Here is a 21,089-nt window from a genome sequence, read left to right on the forward strand (position 1 = left end):
TGTGTGTGTGTGTGTGTGTGTGTGTGTGTGTGTGTGTGTGTGTGTGTGTGTGTGTGTATGTGTGTGTCTGTGTGTCTGTGTGTTAATGAAATTGTCCTTTTTAAATCATGGAGTTTCTGTCGAGGTTTTTAGTCTTCTTGTATTTACATGCCTCTTTATCTTTGCCTATTTGTAGATTAAAGGTAGGCATCAAAATGAAAGTGTGAAGTAAACACAGTTTTAATGATTGGATACCTTAGAGAACCTCTTGTCAGATCTTACAACCAAAAGTGAGACTTTTTTTGTTTTTAAGAGAACCATCTTCTCTAAAAACAGAAATGTGTAATTGCAAGGGCTCATTACAATACTGTCTGTAGAGTCTGGAATTAATGAGTACAATAGGGAATATAAAGATGTATATATGTAAGTTTTTTTTTTCTGTCAATCTTTCATAGAAATGGATCCTTGTGAAATATATTTAGAAACTTTTAAATTTAAAAGGTAGAAGATTTTTATTCCCACTGTTATTTTTGAAAAAACAAATCCTTAGCTCAAGATGGGTTAAAGGTAAAATAATAATAATAATAATAAACAAATCCTTACTGCTTTCTTAACCTTTATTTTGGTTTCTAGAGATTGATCAACAAGCTGAAGAAAGTGACCCCGCCCAGCAGGCACAGACACCGGTTACTACTAGCCCATCAGCCTCAAGTACAACCTCCTTTATGAGCAGCTCTCTGGAGGACACCACAACTGCCACCACTCCAGTTACTGACACAGAAACAGTGCCTGCATCTGAGTCCCCAGGAGTGATGCCTCTTAGTCTTCTCAGGTAGAGACGTTGACCTTTAATGTCTGCCATACTGATGCCTGTGTTTCTGAAGGCACAGCTGTCCTCTTATGAATAGTATACCCAACTAAATCCTGGAGTACTAGAGCTAGAAAGAAGCTAAGAGATCATATAGTCAAGCTAATTTTACTGAAGTTGGGAATGTCCCTCAGAAGTTTAATAACTTGACCAAAATCTCACAGCCAGTTAGTGGTGACCCCAGGTCTAATCAGCTGTGGTGCTGACCAGCAGGGACTCTAACATCCTCTCTTATGATGATCTTTTTTTCCTAAGTTTTTGAGTATTTTTTTTCCTCAAAAAGTAAATACTTGTATTTTGAATATTCATCTCCATGAAAATAATTTTCTTTTCTCAGGTTGTTTTCCTTTTAAGCATAATTCCTTAACTGTATTTTTATTCTCACAAAAATTTCAAGCACGTCTACTTTTCAAGTGAAAGAGCATGTGTTATGATGCTTCTTCAGCCAACTCTATTTTAATAGATTTGTAAATTCCAAGTGATGCTTATTTACTTAAATTTATTTTTGCTTTACTTTGCCAGATGTATACACAAATGAAAACTTTTGAGGGAAGAACTTTCAGGGAGAAACTGTTTTGTGAGTTCTCTTAACTATGGCTTAAGTGAAATAAAGGAAGCAGAATGGTTAGCCTCTGTTTTTTTCTTTCCCCTCTTTCCTTAGTTGAGAAGGCATTATGATTCCCACTATGTAGATCAACATCTTAAAGAGTGGAATGGGGGAGTGTCTGCTGTAGTGATTCTCAGTTTTTGGTGTGTCCAGGAGCCACTTGGGAAACTTTTTTTTTTTTTTTTTTTTTTGAGACAAAGTCTCGCTCTGTCACCCAGGCGGAGTGTAGTGGTGCAATCTCAACTCACCACAATCTCTGCCTCCTGGGTTCAAGCAATTCTCGTGCTTCAGCCTCCCAAGCAGCTACAGGCACCCGTCACCACACCTGGCTAATTTTTGTATTTTCAGTAGAGATGGGGTTTCACATGTTGGGCAAGCTGGTCTTGAACTCCTGACCTGAGGTGATCCATGACCTGAGGTGATCCATGCGCCTCAGCCTCCCAAAGTGCTGGGAAACCTTTTAAAGCTCTATGGCTGTATACCTCAGCAAGTCTGATTCAGTATGTCTGGTGAGGCCCACAGTTTACATTTTAATTAAGTTTCCCTAGTGATTCTAATGTGGTGGCTTCAGCATACACTTTGAGAATTACTGTTGTGGTCTTGTGCAGGAGTACAATTCTAGTCCCATTTTTAGTCCCCACATATCTTCTACTTCTTCGCTCTCTCACTGGAATAACAGTTTCAGGAGGCACTTCTGTTCAAGGAAGATGGAAGATAGAGGAATGATAGGTCATTCTTTTTTTTTTTTTTTTCATTTTCTTTTTCTTTTTTTTTTTTAAGAGATAGGGTCTCACTCTGTCACTGAGAGTGGAATATAGTGTCACAGTCATAGTCCATTGTAGCCTCAAAGTCTCCTAGGTTCAAGCCATCCTCCTGCCTCAGCCTCTTGTATAGCTGGGACCACTAGTGTATTACGACACTTGGCTAATTAAAAAAATTTTTTTTGTAGAGACAGGTCTCACTTTTTTGCCCACGCTTGTCTTGATCCTTTGTCCTCAGCCTCCCAAAATATGCTGATATGACAGATCTGAGCCAGCATGCTTGCCTGATAGGACATTCTAATATGGATTTTAATCCCTCTGGCAATTACAGAATTCAAAGCATCCATACAAGATCAGTAGCACTGTGACCCCTTGTAACCTTTTAAGCTCTGACTAGTGTAGGCTTGGGATTCGGTGGTAAATCATGCCCTCTTGCTCCCATAGGCATTCACCAGGACTTTTGACTCCTCATTTCTTCTGTCTTTATTTCCCTGCTATTGGCTGGGACTTCATTAGAGTTGCACTTGGCTCCTACTAGGTGAACATCATTTATTAGAAAGAAAAACCAGAGAATGACTGCTTCCTGTGTATATACCATTGTTATCACTGACTTGGCAGACATTACATTTTTGATGCTTAGAAAATTCCCAGTTCTTTTGGACAAATCTAAAGAGCAGTCAGTGTGGATCTCCCTGGACTTTATTCTTTAACCAGTGTCCAAATTTCTCAACTGAAGAGGGGTTCTGTCCCCATACCTTTCCGCAACTGTGTTTCACATTCTCAACTGAAGAGGGGCTGCATCCCAGTACCTTTCCCCATCTATGCAGCTGACATATCATTCATATACTATTTTGCAATCGTGCAGGGTGAGGAGACAGTTATCTTTTCTTTCCCTTACTTGCCTATAAACCATTACTTTGAATCCATGTAATTTCGTTACTACCTAGTGAGTTTATATTAATATTTAAAAGTAACTGCAAGTTATCTATCTTTAAAAGCCTTCCTTGCTCTCTCACTACCTTATACATACCAAAATACCCCTCTAATTTTGGTATTATAGTCTAAGGAAAGCTCTATGAAGGCAGGCATTTTTCATCTGTTTTGCTAATGGCTGTATTTTCCCCACCTGCTATGTTGCTAGCATTTTGCTGAATTAATCATAAGGTTTTATTACATTTATACTGAAAGTGCTGTATGAGATAATCAGTTTTAAAAGTGAGGAGTCCATGTGAAGAACATGCAAGATTGTTACGTAGGTACACACGTGGCAGTGTGATTTGCTGCCTTCCCCCCCTCACCTATATCTGGCATTTCTCCCCATGCCATCCCCCCCCAACTCCCTACCCCCCGCTGTCCCTCCCCTATTTCCCTCCAACAGACCCCAGTGTGTAGGGCTCCCTTAACCTAAACTGCAATTGAAAAAAAAAAGAAAGGGAGCAGTCTTTCTCCATACCCTCCATTAAAGTATAACTAATCTGTTTAGTCTTCCGGGTTGCATATTCTTCTATACAAAGATTGTGATTTATGTATTATTTCCTAAATTGGATTTTTATGCTAATCACTGTTATTTTCTTAAAGGCAAATGTTCTCTAGTTACCCAACTACCACTGTACTTCCCACACGTCGGGCACAGACTCCTCCAATATCATCATTACCAACCTCTCCTTCTGATGAAGTAGGAAGAAGGCAAAGTTTAACTTCTCCTGATTCTCAGTCAGCAAGGCCAGCTAATCGCACAGGTGTGTGTGCTAATATGCACTATGATATTCAAAACTTGGGATTCCAGATGTGTGAGACTTTATTATATGGGCATTGTGTTTTGTTTTCACAAAAGGTGAAACAGTGATTTTAATGAAGGGGAACTGCCTCATTAAACTGAGCTGTCATCTTCATTTTGAAGCTGCGTATTGAATTATGGCCACTTTGGAGAGAAATAATGTGCTGTACATTAGTCATATCAGTTCTTCATTTTTCCCAATATAGCTATTTTTAGTGTTGTAAATTTCCTTCTAAGCACTGCTTTAGCTGCAGCCCACACATTTTGAAATGCTCTGTTTTCATTTTCATTTTCAAGTACTTTCTAATTTGCCTTTGATGTCTTCTTTGCCATCTGGATTATTTGGAAGTATGTTATTTCGTTTTCAAATATTTGGGGGATTTTCTTCATATATATATATGTTACTGCACTTTAGGTTCTGGGGTACATGTGCAGATCATGCAGGATTGTTGCATAGGTACATTACATGGCAATGTGGTTTGCTGCCTCCATCCCCCCGTCACCTTTATCTGGCATTTCTTCCCATATTATCCCTCCCCAACCTCCCTAACCCCCGCTGTCCCTCCCCTATTCCCCCCAACAGACCCCAGTGTGTGATCCTCCCTTCCCTATGTCCATGTGTTCTCATTGTTCAACACCCGCCTATGAGTGAGAACATGCTGTGTTTGATTTTCTGTTCTTGTGTCAGTTCTTTTTGTTACTGCTTTCTACTTTTATTATTGTCAGAGACCAGATCTTTTCTTTTGAGCCAAAATCACGCCACTGCATGCCAGCCTGGTGCCTGGTGACAGAGTGAGACCATGCCTGTACTCCCAGCTACTTGGGAGGCTGAGGCAGGAGAATCGTTTAAACCTAGGAAGTGAAGGTTGCAGTGAGCTGAGATCGTGCCACTGCACCCCACCCTGGGCGGCAGAGTGAGACTTTGTTTCAAAACAAACAAAAAAAGAGCATTATTGGGACATTTGGTAAAACTAAAATAGTACCTAACAGTGACAGCACTGTGAATTTCCTTACCTTGATAGTTGTTTTGTGGCTATGCAGGAGAATGTCCTTATTTGTAGGAGTTACATATTGAAGAAGGTAAGGCATCCTCATGTCAGTACTTGGTGATGGTTCAGGGGAAAAGAGATCTTTGTAATATTGTTGCAAATTTCTATAAGTTTGAAATTTTTTGTAAGTGGGAAATGATTTCAAATTAGAAAATGTTAAAAAAATTTTTAGCAGGTTTGTTTTTTAGCAGGTTGATTTTTGTGAAAAACCTTACATATCCATAACAAATTTAATACCAATTAGCATGTCCTTCTTTTTTTTTTTTTTTGAGACAATCTTACCCTGTCACCAGGCTGGAGCGCAGTGGTATGGTCTTGGCTCACTTAAACCTCTGCCTCCTGGGTTCAAATGATTCTGTGCCTCAGGCTCCGAAGTAGCTGGGACTACAGGTGCACACCACCATGCCCAGCTAATTTTTGTATTTTTAGTAGAGACTGGGTTTCACCATGTTGGCCAGGTTGGTCTTGATCTCTTGCCCTCATGATCTGCCCGCCTCGACCTCCCAAAGTGCTGAGATTACAGGCATGAACCACCATGCCTGGCCTTCTTTTTCTTTTTTTTGAGACAAGGTCTCTGTCTCCTGGGCTGGAATGTGGCAGTGTGATCTCAGCTCATTGCAATCTCCACCTCTTAAGGTGAAGTGATTCTCCTACCTCAACTGCCTCTTCCCAAGTAGCTGGGCCTACAGGTGCACATCACCATACCTAGCTAATTTTTGTATTTTTTGTAGACACAGGTTTTCACCATGTTGCCCAAGGTGGTCTCAAACTCCTGGTCTCAAACAATCTGCCTGCCTTGGCCTCCCAAAATGCTGGGATTACAGGTGTGAGCTGTAGTGCCCAGCCACCTATTCTTAGTAGAGGAAGATTTCATTAAACTTGGACAGTACTAGGAAATTGAGGACTATGAAGACACTTTACTTGTGATATCTATTGATATTTAGGTTCTTATTTCTCTTCCTTTTGTCTCAGCCTTGTCAGACCCAAGCAGTAGACTTTCAACTTCTCCTCCTCCTCCAGCAATTGCAGTTCCTTTGCTGGAAATGGGGTTCTCTCTTCGGCAGATTGCCAAAGCCATGGAAGCTACAGGTAGGATAAGTTTTTATGTATCAGTATATACAGCTGTGAAAAGTCCTCTCTTATTAAAGACAGCATAAATTTTAAGAGGCTATGAAACTTGGTAAGATTTTTAATACTACGTTTTGTTATAAGAGCGTCATAGCAAACACTCTTAAACTAATAACATAAAAACTAATTCTTTGCCCAGAGTCAGCATCAGACAGTTTTTCCCCTGTACAGGTGCTCGGGGAGAGGCTGATGCCCAGAATATCACTGTCCTTGCCATGTGGATGATAGAGCACCCTGGGCATGAGGATGAAGAGGAGCCCCAGTCGGGTAGCACAGCAGACTCCAGGCATGGAGCAGCCGTCCTAGGCAGTGGCGGGAAGTCAAATGATCCCTGTTATTTGCAGTCACCTGGAGACATACCATCAGCTGATGCTGCTGAAATGGAGGAAGGTTTTAGTGAAAGGTGAAATTCCATTTTCTGTATTTTTTTTTTTTTTTTTTTTTTTTTAAGTAGAGACGGGGTTTCACCATGTTCACCAGGATGGTCTCGATCTCTTGACCTCGTGATCCACCCACCTCGGCCTCCCAAAGTGCTGGGATTACAGGCTTGAGCCACCGCGCCCGGCCCCATTTTCTGTATTTTTGTTCTATGTGTTATAAATTTCAAAGCCCCATTTATTATATATCCCTCTATAAATACTTATAATGGTATGTAAAGTTGATAAATACAGATATATGAAAGTAGGGGCATTTTAGTTACAAGTTTATATTTCTGTGAAGGGTAAAAGTGACATGACAAGTTTTTATTTGAACAGATGTTTTCATGGCAAGAAAAAATTTCATAATTTTTGTGTAAAATTGTACTGAAAAAGGAAATAAAATTAAAACAAGTTTACTTTGAAGTAAACATGCTAATAAAATAAATTTATCTCATAAAAGTGAATAAAATTGAGTGTTCATTTTAATATTGGAAATTGATTTAATGCATTTGATAGAATTGAACTTTTAAGTCTTTTCTGTGTAATATTTGTATTTTCATTTCTTCTGTCGTTTTTAATATCTAGTAGAATATGCCCCTTTAAGTGTAAAAAGATTTCTGTGATCCTAAAATGAGATGTAATAGAATGTCTTATAAATTCTCCCTAAAATCATTTTTCCTTCATCACTTGTTAAGATTTTAAATCTTTATTTTTCATTTTAACTATGGAACCATATAGTAACCAAGGCTTGTGTCTTGTATAACATGCAGACTTTTTCCAACAAACTCAGTGAATATTTTCATAACATATTTTGAAATACCTGTTTTTCCTAGGCAAGAATTCTCAAACCATTTTAATTTTAAGTAATCATTAGGATTTAGTTAAGGTAATATTTGATCTCATTTAAATTAGAGCTGCATTAAACATCATTTCATTGTTGGCAGAATTCAAAATCAGATAAAGTTATTGCTTGGGGCACAAGAGATGATAGATGTGTAGTTGAACTGTGCAAGGGATAAAAGATATGTTTCAAATTTTATTGTAGACATATTTTATTCTCAGTGAGAATAAAGTAATACAAGTAAGTGAGAATAAAGTAATACCACAAGTAAGCTTACACCTATGCTTTCTTTTCACAGTGGTTTTTAAAAATTTGTGTTACTTTCTGTCTTGCACTTGTAGCACTGATAATTTGGATCATACAGAGAATGCAGCTTCTGGAAGTGGACCATCAGCTAGAGGTCGCTCAGCAGTAACGAGAAGGCACAAGTTTGACTTAGCTGCTCGCACACTGCTAGCAAGAGCAGGTAATTGTATGTTTCATATTCTTTTGTTTGTGAAAGATCTCATTTTGAAAGGCACATTAAGGAAGATGCAAACTAATGATACTAAGTGTTCAGTCCCTCCACATTAACAGAATAGCTATTTGGGTAGCATTTTCTGTACATGTACATAATTTTATTTAGTTCAAATCATAGCATACATTCAGAGACTTATTTTTTAAGTTCCCGCTAGGTGCAGAAGTCTATACTGGCCACCTGTAGATTTTGAAAAATTGTATAAGTGCTCTTCCTTCTGCTCTCAGTCAATTATAATTTAAGAAGTGATGATGCATGTTTAATATTTAGCATCAGTGATGAGAAAGAGCTGGAAAGGGCACTGTGCCAAAGAAAGCAGGCACTGGCTTTTCTGATGTACTGCTCTGTGGATGTTAGGGCTTCACTACTAGGTAAGGACCAGATTCCCTTGTTGCATTAGTAAATTCTAGGATTATGTTGTGGGCATGTAAAATATAAATTATAGGGAATATATTTTCCAAACCAAAAACTTTAATATGTGATTTGCCAAAACAGAATTTGATCATTGAAATACTAGGAGATAAGTAATGATTCAATAATTTGTGGGAACAGTGAGAGAAATTGAGACCATCCTAGAAAATACAGTATGTATATTTCTCATATAATTAAGGTGACTGATTTTTTTTAAAAAACCTAAAAGAATAGTAATAGTTCATATTTATTGAAGTTTTTTCTATATGATTAATATTATAGCAATGGCTCATGCCTATAATCCCAGCACTTTGGGAGGCGGAGGCAGAAGAAATCACTTGAGGCTAGGAGTTTGAGACCAGTCTAAGCAACATAGCAAGACCCTGTCTCTACAAAAAAATTTTAAAAACAGTTAGCTGGGTATAGTTGCATGTGTCTATAGTCCTAGCTACTCAGGAGGCTGGGACAGGAGGATGTCTTGAGCCCTGGGGTTTGGGGTTACAGTGAGCTATGATTCTGCCACTGCACTCTAGCCTGGGTAACGGATCCAGAGCCTGTCTCTAAAAACAGCCACAAAAACATGTTTAAGCATTGCCTGGATTCTCTTTTTTAAACCTATCAATAGCCCAGTGAGATATGAGTGCTGTTATTATCCCCATTTGCAGGAGAAAAAACACATGTGATAGGTATAATTTGATGTTTTATGGTCTAGGATCCAATAAACCTACTGAGATAGGTTCTCACCTACATGTATGGCAGTTAAGAACTGGCAGAATATTCAGAATTATTTTTTTCATGCAAATAAAATGCCTTTTTTGTTTTGTTCTGAGCGGGATTATACCGCTCTGTGCAGGCTCACAGGAATCAAAGTCGGAGAGAAGGAATATCTTTGCAGCAAGACCCAGGGGCGTTGTATGACTTTAATTTAGATGAGGAATTGGAAATTGATCTTGATGATGAAGCAATGGAAGCTATGTTTGGACAAGACCTGACCAGTGACAATGATATTCTGGGAATGTGGATCCCAGAGGTACTGGATTGGCCTACCTGGGTGTGTGTGACTGCAGCGGGGGCTGCTCTGACTTATTTTCCTGCCCTCCTGTTCATATAGCTTACTAACAGCAGCCTTGCCTTGAGTTGAAACACTCTTAAAAAGTTTTATATCTCATCCTGAGGTTTGGGGATTTAAAGCATGAGGTTACTTTGATGCCTACAAAATAATAAGAAAAAGTCTCTCTTGCTTTCTCTATGCGATTTTATTGCTTCTCTCCCCAGACTAGATGAATAGAGCCATGTTGTGGTAATACTTGATTCTGATGTCAAAGATAGATTACAAAACAGGCATCAGGTTTCAGTAGATGTTGCCGGGTTATATAATATGGCTGCTGTGCTTACGTTGCTATCTGAATGCATGCTCTTTTCCTTCACAGGTTCCATTTAATCACTGTAATGCCTTATTCTAGGAATCAGTGCTCACCTAGATCTCATAAATACCTCCATCCAGGTGCAGGGTACATGGTGGGTTTGTATGTACGCATTGCTTAGCATTACATTTTTGTAGCAGGGAGACCAAAAAGCTCATAGGTGTAAGTCCTCCAGGAAAAAGAATCTGCTATGTAAATAAGATAAATGAATCCTAATGATTTTTCTCAGAAATTCATAAAATAGGTATGCATTTTTTGGCCAGATGAAAATTAGTTCTTTTCACTAGTGGAGTTTTTTGTTTTAAAAGCCTCATTTTGAGATAGGACAGATTGTCATGTTAATTAACTCTTTTCTCAGTAGGATAATCAGTTATTTGTATTATTGATATAATTTATTAGAGTGAGAGAGGGCAAAGAATACCTTCAGATTGTGTCATCTGAACTCTGATTTGAAAGAAAATTTTTATATAGCATTAATGAACATGTTAGAAATATTCTAGCATGTGTAATAATCAAAGTAGTTAATTTAATGTCATAAATAATCTACTTGGCACTTCTTGGTTTTATGTTAACTTGACTGTAATCCTTTGGTATGAAATCATTTTGTGCAGCATGTTTGTGAGTCTGAAGACAGGGAAGAAGTGGTGGTGTGTGAACTGTGTGAATGCAGTGTCGTCAGCTTCAATCAGCACATGAAGAGAAACCACCCAGGCTGTGGGCGCAGTGCAAACCGCCAGGGTTATCGCAGCAATGGCTCCTATGTGGATGGCTGGTTTGGTGGTGAATGTGGGAGTGGAAATCCATACTACCTGTTATGTGGCACCTGCAGGGAGAAGTACTTAGCTCTGAAGACCAAATCCAAGACCACAAGTTCTGAAAGGTACCTTGAAATTATGTAGATATCCAGACCTCCTGAATGAGAGTACCTCATACCTTAAGTCTTGGGAACTGTAAATATTTCATGTAAGGAGTTGTATTTAACCTTCCCTGAAATCCTATGATTCCTACACTTTGGGCAGAAGGGATGGAAGGATTGAGAAATTCATGTTCCCAGCACAGTTGGGGTCCTGTCAGGATCTCTGAGAGTCCAGGAATAGGGGCATGGCAACATATCCTTCCCTGGAGTTTGACTGTGTTAACCGTTGACTTGTTGGCAAATTATGGTCAGGACCCTTGCCTTAACCCTCAGGAGGCATCTACTCAATTTTTTTCATTTGTGTTTTCTACCTTATTTCTGGCATTTTAATTAAGATCTTTTTCCTGATGAAAAAACAGACTTTTGATTAAATGAGTTCCATAAAAATATTATCTCTTTACATCCTTAATCCCTAGAAAGTAGGTTTGTTGCCCTTATGGTCAACTATTAAAATCTTTAAGGCTCTATGGAATAGAATTTGGTTAAAGGAATTGTTTTAGGTAACCCAGAAATCTCCCCAGTTGTTTGGTAAAATAGTCATTGATTTTGTAAGCATGTGTGTTCCCATATGCCAGCAATTTTTATGACATTAGCCTATAACATGAAACATACTTTTTTTATTTTGTGCTGCTTTATTAATGACCTCTTAAAATGTTCTAATGACTTAATTTGCATTTTGGGGTACTAACTGTTTTATATAAAAATGCAATGTTCTTCATATTTGGTGCAGGTACAAGGGACAAGCTCCAGATCTAATTGGCAAGCAAGACAGTGTGTATGAAGGTAGTTTGTTCTGAGAGCCTCTTTATTTTACATGTTTTTTTAATATATCCTCTCTGCTAACATCTGTTACTAAAATTCACCTTCATGTGTGTGTGTGTTTGTATTTGTGTACATGTTAACTTAAATTTTCCCTAAAAAACTCAAGGTAGTTTAATAGCAACAACTCTGGTTTAAAAGTCAAAGGAAAAGGACCTGGTTTCAAACACCAGCTTTACCACAGAATATTAATTTCTATTTGGTGTATTTTTTTCAAAGTAGGGAAAGGGTGTGGTATATTTCAAATTTTCACCCTAATTGTGGAAAGTAAAAAATAGAGATGAGCATTGATTTTTCTGGAGCACTCATTTTCTTGAAATAACTTATTCCCTAATGATTACAGACAGGCTAAGAACTCTTTGTTGGATCTATGACAATATTTTTAATTAGTTTAAACCTATTTTACCAGCTGTAGCATTTGCTATTGCTGTCAATTTATTTAACTACACTGACTCTCTTTCCCTGAAAGCCTCATGTATGCTTCAGGAGTGCAGTTTGGAGATGGCTCCATAGTTCCTTTTGTGGTCACTGGACTTTCAATCCATCCGCATTTTATTTATTTAGTTATTTATTCATTTTTTTTTTTTAATTTTTTATTTCTTTGAGATGGAGTCTCGTTCTGTTGCCCAGGCTGGGGTGCTGTGGCATGATCTCAGCTCACTGCAGCCTCTGCCTCCCAGGTTCAAGCAATTCTCCTGTCTCAGCCTCCTGAGTAGCTGGGATTACAGGTGCACGCCACCATACTCGGCTAAGTTTTGTATTTTTTGGTGAGGATGGGGTTTCACTATGTTGGCCAAGCCGGTCTCAAATTCCTGACCTCATGTGATCCACCCAGCTCGGCCTACCAGAGTACCAGGATTACAGGTGTAAGCTATCGCACCTGGCTGCCCATCTGCATTTTAGATGTATTAGAATAACCATTGCCAGCAGAGTTATGTAATATTTATATTCACATACTATACATTTATTTATCTAAATTCCAGAAGACTGGGACATGTTGGATGTTGATGAAGATGAAAAGCTAACTGGTGAAGAAGAATTTGAATTGCTTGCTGGACCACTTGGTTTAAATGACCGGCGCATTGTACCAGAACCAGTTCAGTTCCCTGACAGTGACCCACTGGGAGCATCAGTAGCAATGGTCACAGCCACCAACAGTATGGAAGAGACTCTGATGCAAATAGGTAAACTGAAATGCTGATTTGCATTGATTTTATAGCATCTATTATAATTTGTTTCTTAGATAGGTAAATAATAATAAAGGTAAGTAAGACTAATGGTTCAACATTATCTCACCTCAACAAGTCTCTTTAGTTAGTTGTTTTAACATTTTGGATGTGTAATGTGATACTAAGTTTTGTCTGGGCATTGTGGCTTATGCCAGTAATCTCAGCACTTTGGAAAGCTAAAGGAAGAAGGTTGCTTGAGGTCAGCAGTTCAAGACCAGCCTGGGCAACATGGTGAGATCTGTTTCTATAAAAAAATGAAGAAAATTAGCTGGGTGTGGTGGTGTGCACCTTTAGTCTCAGCTACTCAGGAGGCTGGGGCAGAAGAATCGTTTAAGCCCAAGAGTTTGAGGTTATACTGAGTGGTGATTGAGCCACTGCGCTACTGCCTGGGTGACAGAACGAGACCCTGTCTCAAGAAGAAAAAAATAATATTTTGACTTTTCTTTGCCTTTCATAAAGCAATATCAAAGCAGTAAAAAGATTTATAAAACTTAAGTTTAAAAAAAAAAAATTTGGTGTTATGAGAATCCTGTAACCAACTCAAAATTACTGTGCAGTCTTTTTATTTGGGTGAGAGGGTGTGGTAAATTTTTGGTAGAGCAAATACAAAATGAAGAATTGGGCAGTATTGGTAATTCAGTCTTTTGTAAATTCTCAAACCATGTTTTTAAATCTTTGTTACATCTTTCTCATCATCAGTAGATGTGATACATGGGCAAAACAAACAAAACAAAAAAATATATTTAATGGAAAAATTCCTCCTATGGTAAATACCTTGTTAACATAGAAATATCTAAGTTAGAAATATCTACGTTTAAACTTAGAAATATGTAAGTTTCTCCTAAGAAGTTTTCGATATAACCAAGTTCCAGATAAGCAAATTACATTGGTTTGTTATGGAACCTATGTAGAATAGGAAAGTTTTTTAGTAGTCCAGACATATGTTTTTTTACCTTGTTGAGAACTAAACAAAATCACATTTTTCAGGTTGCCATGGCTCCGTAGAAAAGAGCTCTTCTGGGAGAATAACGTTAGGAGAGCAGGCAGCTGCCCTAGCAAACCCTCATGACCGTGTGGTGGCTTTAAGGAGAGTGACTGCTGCTGCTCAGGTTCTTCTGGCCAGAACCATGGTCATGAGAGCACTGTCTCTTCTCTCGGTCAGGTAAGTGTTATTTTGTGTTACATGATGCTCAGTTAACTTCTAGTATGCATTAGCTGGGAGTCTGCTGGTATTTGGGAGAGTGAGATAGAATTTTAGAAGCTTTAATATTTTAGAATTTGAATGAAAGATGTTAGAAGAAAAATTTTAGAAGTTGAATGAAAGATGTTAGACGTAGTCATCATAGTTATTCACTCAATTGGTCATTCAGCTAGTACCTGGCCCTTTTTAGGTGGAAAATAATGTCATTATCACAACTGAGTAAACAGTATACATTTCATTTTGTTGCTTGAAATGGGAAACTAAGGCTGTTGATCCAAATGGTGTTGGATTAAAAACTAAAGGTCAAAATGTATTGACTGTCTGTGTAGCTAAGTCAGCCTGCGGGTGCCATCATGGGGATCCTTGCTGTGTTCATACTGTGGAGTGTAATGTATAAAGAGGATGAGTACCAGAAATACCTAAAAGCCATTTAAGAGGTGAATAAGCAGGAATATTTAATGGCAAATCAGTGAAGGCAGAAGGAGCCTGAAAGAAAAACAAAATTTCCATAAGACTGTATGGTTTTGGCTCCAGGACAGGCAAATAGGATAGTACAGAAGACAGTTCAGAAACTGACCCACACATGTAAATAAATACTTGAGTTGTTTGTGGTTTGATTTGTGACAGTGTTTCACATGGTAGAACAACAGAGGAAGGATGTTTTTTCCCAATAACTGAAGCAGGGTCTGATGGTTTATCCACATAGAAAAAAAAAAAAACTTGGCCCCAACCTCATACTATATAAAGCAAATAGTTACAAAGTGACTGTTAGATCTAAAAATGAAAGATAAATCAATAAGATTTCTCAAAGATAACATAGAAGAATTTCTTCTTGATCTTGGGACAGGCAAAAATTTCTCAAGCAAGTCACAAAAGGAATCTGCCATAAAAGATTGATACATTGGAATACAATAAAATAGAAAACCTTTGTTTAGCAAAAGTGATGTGAAAAGTAAAAAGAAATTAAAAAGCAAGCCATAGAATGGGAGAAGATATTAGTAATGCATCTAACCAACAGAATATATAAAGAATTCCTGTAAATTAACAAGAAAAAGACAATGCAGAAGAACAAAGGCAAAACACATTAAAACGTGTTTCACAAAAGAGGATCTCCAAATGGCTAATAAACATGAAAAGATATTCAAGCTCATTGAGTCTTCAGAGAAATGAAAATTTAAACCCAGTGTGATTGGGAGGCCAAGGTGGGAGGAACCCTTGAGCCCAGAAGTTTGAGACCAACCTGGGCAACATAGTGAGACCCTGTCTCAAAAAAAAACTAAGACAGTAAACCCACCAATAAGGTACTACTGCCCACCCACAAGAATGGCAAACATTTGAAACACGAGGAAGAAAAAAGTGACTGAAACAGCTAAAACTCTCATACATTGCTACTGAGAAATTAAATTGGTATAACCATTTTGGAAAACTGTTTGGTAGTATCAACTGAAACTGAATATGAACATACTCTGTGACCCACAGATCCACTTCTGGTATATATCCAATGAAAATACTTAAATATGTGCCCCAAAGACATCTCCAATTGTTCATGGTAGTACTATTCATAATAGCCGTGTGTTGGAAACCACCTGATTATCATCTGTGTGGATAAATTTGGTAGATTTCGTGTATATGTCAATGAAAATGAATAAACTGTTCAATGTTACAAGATTTGCATGAATCTTACAAACATAATATTGAAGAAGCCAGACACAAAAGAGTACATACATTATTATTCAATTTATGTAAAGTTCAAAATCAGGCAAAACTAATTTATAGCTTTAGAAGTCAGGATAGTGGTTACTTTTGAGAGCATCATAATTGAGGAGAGCATCATAACTGAGAGGAGCCCAAAACAGGTTTCTGAGATATCGGTGATGTTCTGTTTCTTGATCTAGACAGTGGTGACATGAGTTTGCTCAGTTTATGAAAATTTATGCTTTGTAAACATTCCTGTTTTACTTTGGCAGTTCAATTTTACTTCAAGAATATGCCAATACTTATTAAAAGGAGAGAAGGTTTGGATGCCAGTTTCCAGCTTGATATCTTTGGCAGCTCTTAGGACATGTATGGCTAATGATAGTGCAGCTTTTATTTTATTATGGTTGTTGATGCTGTCAATGATATGTGGGACTCCAAATGGTCCCATAAGAAATCCATTTTCTTAATCCATCTGAAATGTTTTTCTTTATTGGCAGTGGTTCCAGTTGTAGCCTAGCTGCTGGTCTTGAGTCTCTGGGGCTAACAGATATTCGAACACTGGTTCGATTAATGTGCTTGGCAGCAGCAGGGAGAGCTGGCCTCTCCACCAGCCCTTCTGCCATGGCTAGCACCTCAGAACGATCACGAGGTGGGCATAGTAAGGCTAACAAGCCTATCTCTTGCCTGGCCTATCTGAGCACAGCAGTGGGATGTCTGGCATCAAATACTCCTAGTGCTGCCAAACTGCTGGTACAGTTGTGTACACAGGTAAGCAAGTTTCAGTACTTTTCCCCATAACATTGCTTATTTCTGACTGATTCTTGAAGAGTCTTTTGAAATGAAACATTTTTATTCCCAAATTACATGTAAAAATTAAACCTGTTTTTCCAATTGCTTCTTCAGAACTTGATTTCTGCTGCAACAGGTGTAAATCTGACCACAGTTGATGACTCAATTCAGCGAAAGTTTCTACCCAGCTTTCTCCGAGGAATTGCTGAAGAGAACAAGCTTGTGACCTCCCCAAACTTTGTTGTAACACAGGCCCTTGTGGCACTGTTAGCAGACAAAGGGGCCAAACTAAGACCTAACTATGATAAGTCAGAAGTCGAAAAGAAAGGTAGGTATCATACTACTAAAATATAGTCTTCTTGTCGACTTGTTTCCTATTTTTAAATAATGTTTTTATGTTGTTAGTATATGATAAATTACATGATATGTGAGTTTCTTAAGTTTAGAACGTAAAAGAGTACATGGATACTTTTTCACTGTATATGGAACCAAATATTAGAAAATGTACAAATTAGTTTAGTTATAGATTATGATTTGAGCTACCATAGATAATAATCCTGGTAGGTTTCTTTAATCAAATTTAGATGAAGGTAGTCTTACTTTTCTCTTTGTTTGAAGATTATAACATTTTGAAGGGACTACTTATCACTACTATCTGCCTTTCTCTTCATCAGTACCATTTAGCCAAGAGATACTGGCTTTTGTTTTTGTTCATTTGTTTTTGAGACAGTCTCACTCTGTCGCCAAGACTGTAGTGTGGTGGCACAGTCTCGGCTCACTACAACCTCCCCCTCCTGGGCTCAAGTGATTCTCGTGCCTCAGCCTCCCAAGTTGGTGGAATTACAGGCATGTGACACCATGCCTGGCTAATTTTTGTATTTATAGTAGAGATGGGTTTTCGCCAAGTTGGCGAGGCTGGTCTTGAGCTCCTGGCCTCATGTGATCCACCCACCTCGACCTCCCAAAGTGCTAGGATTACAAGCTTGAGCCACCGCATCCGGCAGATACTGACTTTTGGATCTATCCGCCCAGTTCCTTGACTAGCTACAATCACAGGATCACTTTTGAGCAACAAAAGCCAAATTGTTTTTCTTAAAGACATGCTGTCTCTGTCCTGGTTTTAAAATTGTTTCTGCTGCTTTGTCAGTCTACTGAGTCCTCAGAGCAAAGACGATTGATTGATGTATAATAAAATGTATATTTTTAATGAATCAGATTTCTTACAGAATTTGGTGTTAGATAAATGCTTTAGTGCTTGTGTGCATATCTTAGTGAAATAATTGCTTGCAAAAGTGCTAATTCTTAAAAGATATGGGTTAACCCATTTACTTGTTCACCACCACCAAATCTCACCTGAGCATCATCATTTCATTGTTTTGTTTAAGCAGGTTTAATTGCCCAATTGTATGCCCATCCTTCCTGTGATCCTTCTGCTGTAGGCCCTCTGGAGCTGGCTAATGCCCTGGCAGCCTGCTGCCTCTCCTCCAGGCTGTCCTCACAGCATCGGCAATGGGCAGCTCAGCAACTTGTGCGTACTCTTGCTGCACATGACCGCGATAACCAAACCACTCTACAAACGCTGGCCGATATGGGAGGAGATCTTAGAAAATGCTCCTTTATCAAGTTGGAGGCTCACCAGAACAGAGTATGTGTTTTGAGTGTAAAGTGTGTTAATCACCTTATGTAAGATGAAATAGTCTCTGCCCTTCTCAAAGAGCTCAAAGTTTAGGTCTCTCTTTTTGTGTTACTCTGTCTCACACATACTCACACACACTCCCCCCCCCCCCCCGACACAATGACAAAGATGTTCCTGGCAGTTACCAACTCTGCTTTCTCTGTATGCTGGTTTGATATAATAGTATCTGAATGGGAGAATAAGATGGGGGATGAGAAGAAAGTAGAAGGAATAGCTTTACAAAAGATGAAGGCTTATGTATTTGGCCCTCTGTATCTGGGGGTTCTGCATCCATTGATTCAACCAACCACAAGTGGAAAATATGGGGGAAGAATAAATAAATAATGATCCAATGATTAAAAAAACACAAAAAGTACAGTATAACTATTTACATAGTATTTACATTCTGTTAGGTGTTTAAAGTAATCTAGAGATGATTTAAATTACATGGGACGATATACATATGTTATATTTAGGCACTACCCTATTTTTATAAGGAATCCATCGGCAAATTTGGGGCAGGGCATCATGGAACCAATCACCCACAGACACTGAAGGACAACATGTAAGAGGAAAAGAAATTAGCCTATTTTAATCTGACTCACTGGGTCTTTGTCTCAGCTACAACAAGAAATAAAAACTGAATTGTATTACTTAAACAATTTTATTTTTATTTTCATTTATTATTATTATTTTTAGACAGAGTCTCGCCCAGTCTGGAGTACAGTGGTGAGATCTCGTCTCACTGTAGTCCACGCTTCCCGTGTTCAAACAATTCTCCTGCCTCAGCCTTACGAGTAGCTGGGAATATAGGTGTGTACCACCATATCCAGCCAACTTTTTGTATTTTTAGTAGAGACAGGGTTTTTCCATGTCCAGGCTTGTCTCAAACTCCTGACCTTAGGTGACCCACCCACCTGGGCCCCCCAAAGTGCTTGGGATTACAGGCGTGAGCCACGATGCCCGGCCTACTTAAACAATTTTTTAAATTACTTGTTAGTATGTGTTATTTATTTTGTAGAACATAAAATGTTAAAGTACTTATTGAGTAAACATACTTGGTCAAAATTATAATGGGTCTCAGATAATTCAAGTATGTTAGTGCATAGTACCTTAAAACTATGCTTCAAGTAAGCATAGCTTCAAATAAACTTGCAAGCCATTTAGAAAAGAATGGAGCCTGAGTGTGGTGGCTCATGCCTATAATCCCAGAACTTTGGCAGGCTGAGGTGGACGGATCACTTGGGGCCGGGCATTTGAGACCAGCCTCGCCAACATGGCGAAACCTGTCTCTACTAAAAATACAAAAATTAGCTAGGCATGGTGGCACATGCCTGTAATCCCAGCTACTTGGAGGCCGAGATATGAGAATTGCTTGAACACAAGAGGTGGACGTTGCAGTGAGCTGAGATTGAGCCACTGCACTCCACTCTGGGCCATGGAGCGAGACTTCATCTCAAGAAAAGAAAACAAATGAAATGGATGCTTTTCTTTTACGATTTCATGGTAGATTTTTAAAAATTGGATACAACTTTTTAAAATAATAAAATCATTTGAATCAGTTATTGCTAGACTTACCTGTTGCAACTTTTTCTAGGTAATGACCTGTGTTTGGTGTAATAAAAAAGGTCTTTTGGCTACAAGTGGCAATGATGGCACCATCCGTGTATGGAATGTTACCAAGAAGCAATATTCACTGCAACAGACCTGTGTGTTCAACAGATTGTGAGTGCTAACATCACATGTGTAACATTTAAAATAAGAGAAGCCTAAACATCCCTCATCTTGGTTGTGTTAATACAATCATATTGTCACTAAAAGTTTTTAAAATCTTTTAGATTAGTATTACTGTATCTTCAGTGTGTGTTTTTAACTTTCCAGGATAACAATTTGGAAAACAATTTTAAACCATGTGTATCTGAACTTAGAATTAAATCAAGATCTACTAGTAAATAAATATTCAGCTATGTAAAACAGTAGGCTAATTTGCCATAGGTCTGGAAGAGTTGTTTAGGAATTAGAGTAATTATATTGCTTCTGTATCAAATGTAGCATTTTTAATAGCTTTATAGCCAGCTGTAGCTATTTCTTTTCTGAAAACTTTCCTAGAGGTGAGGGAAATAAGAATCAATGTCTTCTGAATAATAACCATCTGTACAATCAGTACAAAATTTAAATGCCTTTATTGACAAGTTATATACTACATTAAATGAGGAAAAGTCTAATATCACTCTTTTATAATGCATTTTTCACATGATGACAAACATTAATGAATGTGTAGCTGTTAAATACTGCTAGCCAAGCTTTTGAAACATAAGAATCTGTTATGTACACTCTACGTTATATGAAACCCTTATTTTAAGGTTTGGGGTTTAATTGACTTTTGAATGATGGTGATTAAAACTGCATACATATCTGTTATCTTCTAGGGAAGGGGATGCTGAGGAAAGCCTGGGATCACCCAGCGATCCAAGTTTCTCACCAGTTTCCTGGAGTATCAGTGGCAAGTATCTAGCAGGTGCTTTGGAAAAGATGGTGAATATCTGGCAAGTTAATGGTAAGAGTCATGTAAATACTAGTAAACTTCTGAAAGTAGTTGTTTGTTTTTTTTTTTTTGAGCACTGTTGCCTGGGCTGGAGTACAATGGTGCGATCTTGGCTCACCACAGCCTCCACCTTCCAGGTTCAAGTGATTCTCCTGCCTCAGCCTTTCGAGTAACTGGGATTACAGGCACATACCACCACACCCAGCTAATTTTTTATATTTTTAGTGGAGATGGGGTTTCACTATATTGGCCAGACTGGTCTCAAACTGCTGACCTCATGATCCGCCCGTCTCATGTTCCCAAAGTGCTGGGATTACACGCGTGAGCCACCACGCCCAGTCTAAAAGTCTTGTCTTTTTTTAAAGCCTTTCTCTTAGTCTTCTTTGTCCAAACAGTGTTTCTTTTCACGTTGAAACTCACAAGCCTTCCAACTTCA

The 21,089-nt window shown here is 38.3% G+C and overlaps 1 protein-coding gene across 12 annotated transcripts in view; it reads left to right on the forward strand.

Annotated features, from left to right (window-relative positions):
* Positions 1–21,089, forward strand: part of HERC1 (HECT and RLD domain containing E3 ubiquitin protein ligase family member 1) — a 234,247-nt gene that overhangs the window by 173,475 nt on the left and 39,683 nt on the right. For 9 of the 12 annotated variants that reach the window (XM_032297748.1, XM_032297753.1, XM_032297751.1 and 6 more), the window contains 15 exons: positions 613–811; positions 3,794–3,954; positions 6,014–6,130; positions 6,341–6,572; positions 7,771–7,895; positions 9,188–9,408; positions 10,393–10,661; positions 11,428–11,480; positions 12,500–12,700; positions 13,733–13,907; positions 16,142–16,412; positions 16,548–16,761; positions 17,822–18,078; positions 19,706–19,833; positions 20,538–20,665. In XM_032297748.1, the coding sequence (XP_032153639.1) occupies positions 613–811; positions 3,794–3,954; positions 6,014–6,130; positions 6,341–6,572; positions 7,771–7,895; positions 9,188–9,408; positions 10,393–10,661; positions 11,428–11,480; positions 12,500–12,700; positions 13,733–13,907; positions 16,142–16,412; positions 16,548–16,761; positions 17,822–18,078; positions 19,706–19,833; positions 20,538–20,665 (2,751 nt within the window). The remainder of the gene's footprint in view (positions 1–612; positions 812–3,793; positions 3,955–6,013; positions 6,131–6,340; positions 6,573–7,770; positions 7,896–9,187; positions 9,409–10,392; positions 10,662–11,427; positions 11,481–12,499; positions 12,701–13,732; positions 13,908–16,141; positions 16,413–16,547; positions 16,762–17,821; positions 18,079–19,705; positions 19,834–20,537; positions 20,666–21,089) is intronic. The other 3 variants (XM_032297756.1, XM_032297759.1, XM_032297752.1) reach the window with 2 other exon arrangements.

The sequence above is a fragment of the Sapajus apella genome, unplaced genomic scaffold, assembly GCF_009761245.1.
Source record: "Sapajus apella isolate SASKATOON/1434 unplaced genomic scaffold, GSC_monkey_1.0 scaffold37, whole genome shotgun sequence".
Taxonomy (NCBI): Eukaryota; Metazoa; Chordata; class Mammalia; order Primates; family Cebidae; genus Sapajus; species Sapajus apella.